The sequence below is a fragment of the Nematolebias whitei genome, chromosome 2 (genome assembly GCF_014905685.2).
Source record: "Nematolebias whitei isolate Nwh7 chromosome 2, NemWhi1, whole genome shotgun sequence".
In the NCBI taxonomy this organism is placed as follows: Eukaryota; Metazoa; Chordata; class Actinopteri; order Cyprinodontiformes; family Rivulidae; genus Nematolebias; species Nematolebias whitei.
In genome coordinates, this window is record NC_056499.1 from 35,467,679 (window position 1) to 35,471,629 (window position 3,951).

Here is a 3,951-nt window from a genome sequence, read left to right on the forward strand (position 1 = left end):
ATATATACATATAAAAAAAAATTCTCCTCCAAAATAAAACAAGTGGACACATTGGACCTGATAGATTTGTTGCTGTTGTGATCTCAGGTACACATTACAGGACGACTACTGAGTGAGTGAGTTTGTATGTGAGGTAATAATTATACGTGTTCTCTCTTTCAGAGGTTCCAAAGACGGACAAGAGTTTTGAAGAGCGCCTCATTTTCAAAACGTTCATTTTGAAGTTTGTCAATGCCTTCACACCCATCGTCTACTTGGCCTTTTTCAGGGGCAGGTCAGACGTCATTCATTTATCTCAATCCAACGTGTCTGAGTGATAGCTGCACCTCACATATTGGTTGTGTTTCTTTGTGTTGTTTAAAGTTGTCACTGTTGAACTGTATGCCACAGCTTTTCTCTGACTGCTGGGTGTGTTTGTTTCCAGGCTTGTGGGGAGACCTGGAAACTACTTGTATGTTATTGGATCATACAGAATGGAAGAGGTAACTTCCTTTAACTGACGTTAAGACTGATTACATAAATTATTTAATTAAAATATGTATACTAATATATTATAATAATACAAAGTATATATATATAATATTATATATATAATATAATATATATTTTATATAATATATATATTATATATATATATATATATATATATATATATATATATGCTATTAGTGCTTAGCTTATTTTTAATTAATATTTTTGTTAGTTCATATCTTAGATCTTATTACTGTTTTTAATTTTACATTTTATTCTTGGATGTAACTGGGACTCTGTGTACACAATTTCGTTCCACTACATGTGCCACATGTGGTGCAAATGACAAATGAAGAGACTCTGACTCCACTATGCAGTGACATTAAGTATTATTTTGTTTGCTGTTCAGGTGCATTTTGTTACTTCTATTTTTGCTTTGAAACCAAATTCCATAATATGATAGTGAATCAAATAAAAAGGTGTGAGGCAAACATGCATGTTGGCAGGGGGCAGGGGGTATTCATGTAATTCTGTCACACTTATTGGTGGCAGGTGTGTGACAGGAGTGAGTATAAAAAGAGCATCCACTCTGCAGCTTGGTTTTTTCCATTGTCTATATAGAAAAGTTGCTTTTCTTTCGGCTGCACTCTACTGCAGAGTTCACCACCGCGAGAGATTTTGCACAAATAATTTGGCGATTGATTTTCGCTGAATATCCTTCCTGACACAACCTGAGCTCCAACCCGCAGCCTCAGGATTACTGAAGATGTGGTGCTGACCACTGAGCTACTTTATATAGAAATGTTGGTCCAAAAAATCAACCCAGTTGAAGCAGGAAGAGGTCTCAGTACAAGCCATACAATTGCTTATCAATAGATGTTAGTTCTGAAAATACAACATGGCAGATTCCATAAACCTGGTCCAGTTTGCTACAAATCACAACTAGAGAAGGTGGGGACACTTGGTCTAGTATTATAATCCATGCTGGTGATGATGGCTCATATCTTTGTGCCAAGGTACTTAAAAAATAAAGAAGAAAGATATATGTAAATATAACAGTTTTGTTCCAGGTATGAACCTGTTTGTCTCAATTTATTTAAAAGTGAACCATTTACCATTTAGTAGGTTAACTTGGTACTTGTCAATCAGATAAATTACTGATTTTCTCTGTTTTGTTTTTACCTCTTGCACCTCCAGTCCTCACAGTCCACTCTTTAAACCGCCTCCGTGCTTTATGGTCCTCTGCTTCAATGCATCTCTCTGCCACTTTCTAACATTAGTTTTTTTTTTTTTTGGTCTTCTCTCCAGTGTGCTCATGCAGGCTGCCTCATGGAGTTGTGCATCCAGCTGTGCATCACCATGCTGGGGAAGCAGCTCATCCAGAACAACTTGTTTGAGATTGGCATACCGTGAGTGCTAATGTACCTGAGACGTACAGAACACAAGCTGAACAGCAGACCCACAGGTCACAGTGTGTGGGTTTAATAAATCACAGAATACATTAAGCCCACCCACTCAGCTGTGCTTGTACCTGAGAGGAGTCAGATCACCGTCTGTCTGGTGCTCTGGCTCTTACATGGGGGAAAAAACACCTTGCTGAATTCTTTGCTGTCTGCAATTTGTATTTATTTATTTATTTCTTGATGTCCCATCAGTACAGCTGTATGAAAGTGCAGTGCACAGTATGATGTTTTTGATACATGTACCCCACAGTTTGAAGAAAAACTTAACCCTAAATACAGTCATGTCTGGAAATCTTTAGTATTACAGTATTATAAAGTCAGAACCAAATAAACAGGTTGTTTAAACTTGAAAAAAAAAGAATACTGGCACCAAAAATAACAAGAAAAATCTGATTACACTTAAAAAGTGGCTTCATAATCTTCTTAATTGAATCAAGTTCTCAAAATAATTATTTTTATTTCCATTTGTTATCTCAGTGCTCACACCGTCATTTTCTCCCATTTTTCAGAATCGGAATCAGAATAAGCTTTATTATCATTGTACCGAGATACAACGAGAACATGTACATGCAGTCGTCCGGAAGATGGACGGAGTGCACGAAGCTGCTGCTATACTGTAACTAAGCGCGGCCCCTCTTATCCTTTTTCAGAATAATAATCTTAGATAGGAAAAGGGGGAGAAACATGAGGGTAGATAGTGGTATTACAAAAAAAGATCTTTCACATCTTGTCTATCAGGACACGATTTGAGACATCAAAAAAACTCTACCAGCAGCAAAATTAAAACATGATTACATTTGCATTTGACATCAAGGTGTTGAGATTTGTCCATGAGCGTTTTTTCAGATCAGCCACAGTTTCTGAAGATGTTGTTTCAGCCAGCAGTTCTGATAAGCCTGCACAGAAAGTTCTCAGGGGTGCGATAGATGAAGCTTTTGTCCTTGGTTACCCATGACCCAGGAGAAATTTGATAATCGGCCCGTCTCCAAGGTCGTCAGGAGTCACATTCAGATAAACTTTGATTGTTGATTTTCTTCAGGCAGACAGATTGCTTTCTTCTTCAGCCTTGAGTCCATCTGGGCGTTCTGGTTCTGAAAATGCCTAATTGTGGGATTCCATTCCACTGATCCATGCTATGAGTCTCCCTCAAGGTCGAACCCACCACGCTGACGAGTCCCAGAAGCCACAGGTGGCCTGCGATTCTCATAAATCGCCTCCATCATATGGTTTAGCTTGTAAACCAGTTGATTTAGAGTTCCTACTGCACGGACCAAACCTTCACACAGACTCAGAAGCTTTTCCATGGCCGAAACTGCTGCCAATGTCTTCTTCAAAAGTCGATAAAACAAAGCCCCGCCGATGCCAAAAAGCAGAGTCCCTGCTATCATAAGTCCAAATATGTAAATGTCTTCAACATCCTCCTGAGACAGAACTGAGAGACACATCAACTGCCACACTCCCCACGGGTCCATGACGTACCCCACAGCGTGTGTCTCATCTGGACATGCAGGTTCTCCAGGACCTTGTTACTTTGTTGAAAAAATCTTATCAATAGAGTTGAATGTCCAAGATACCAGATCCATAATCTTCTTAATTTATGTTCGCTTGTTTTTACTGTGAGCAGTTACTCGAGCTCAGGAATTCTTTTATTGCTTTGTTTGTGGTCAAAAGATTTTCAGGGTGTGATGAGAGGGAGTTAAACATCTATATTATTTGGGGCAGCAGTGGCTGAGTGGTTAGAGCAGAGATCCTCCAGTGCAAGAGTTGGGGTTTCAATTCCACCAGCAGTCGCATGCCGAAGTGTCTCTGGGCAAGACACTGAACCCTTCATTGCCTCCAATGTGTGTTCCATCGGTGGATGAGTGTGATAAAGCTCTGATTATTCTTTGTATAAATCTAGTGGAGTGCTGTATGGATAGGTAAATGAGGGCACAGATTATAGTGTAAAGCACTTTGAGTGACTTGATTACATAGAAAAATGCTATAAGTACAGACCATTTAATATATATATATATAT

General features: G+C 38.8%; 1 protein-coding gene across 1 annotated transcript in view; it reads left to right on the forward strand.

The window, feature by feature from the left end:
* LOC119426735 (anoctamin-1) overlaps positions 1–3,951 on the forward strand; it is an 18,568-nt gene that overhangs the window by 4,588 nt on the left and 10,029 nt on the right. The window contains exons 4-6 of the mRNA XM_037694320.1: positions 163–274; positions 425–482; positions 1,780–1,880. Coding sequence (XP_037550248.1) covers positions 163–274; positions 425–482; positions 1,780–1,880 — 271 coding nt within the window. The remainder of the gene's footprint in view (positions 1–162; positions 275–424; positions 483–1,779; positions 1,881–3,951) is intronic.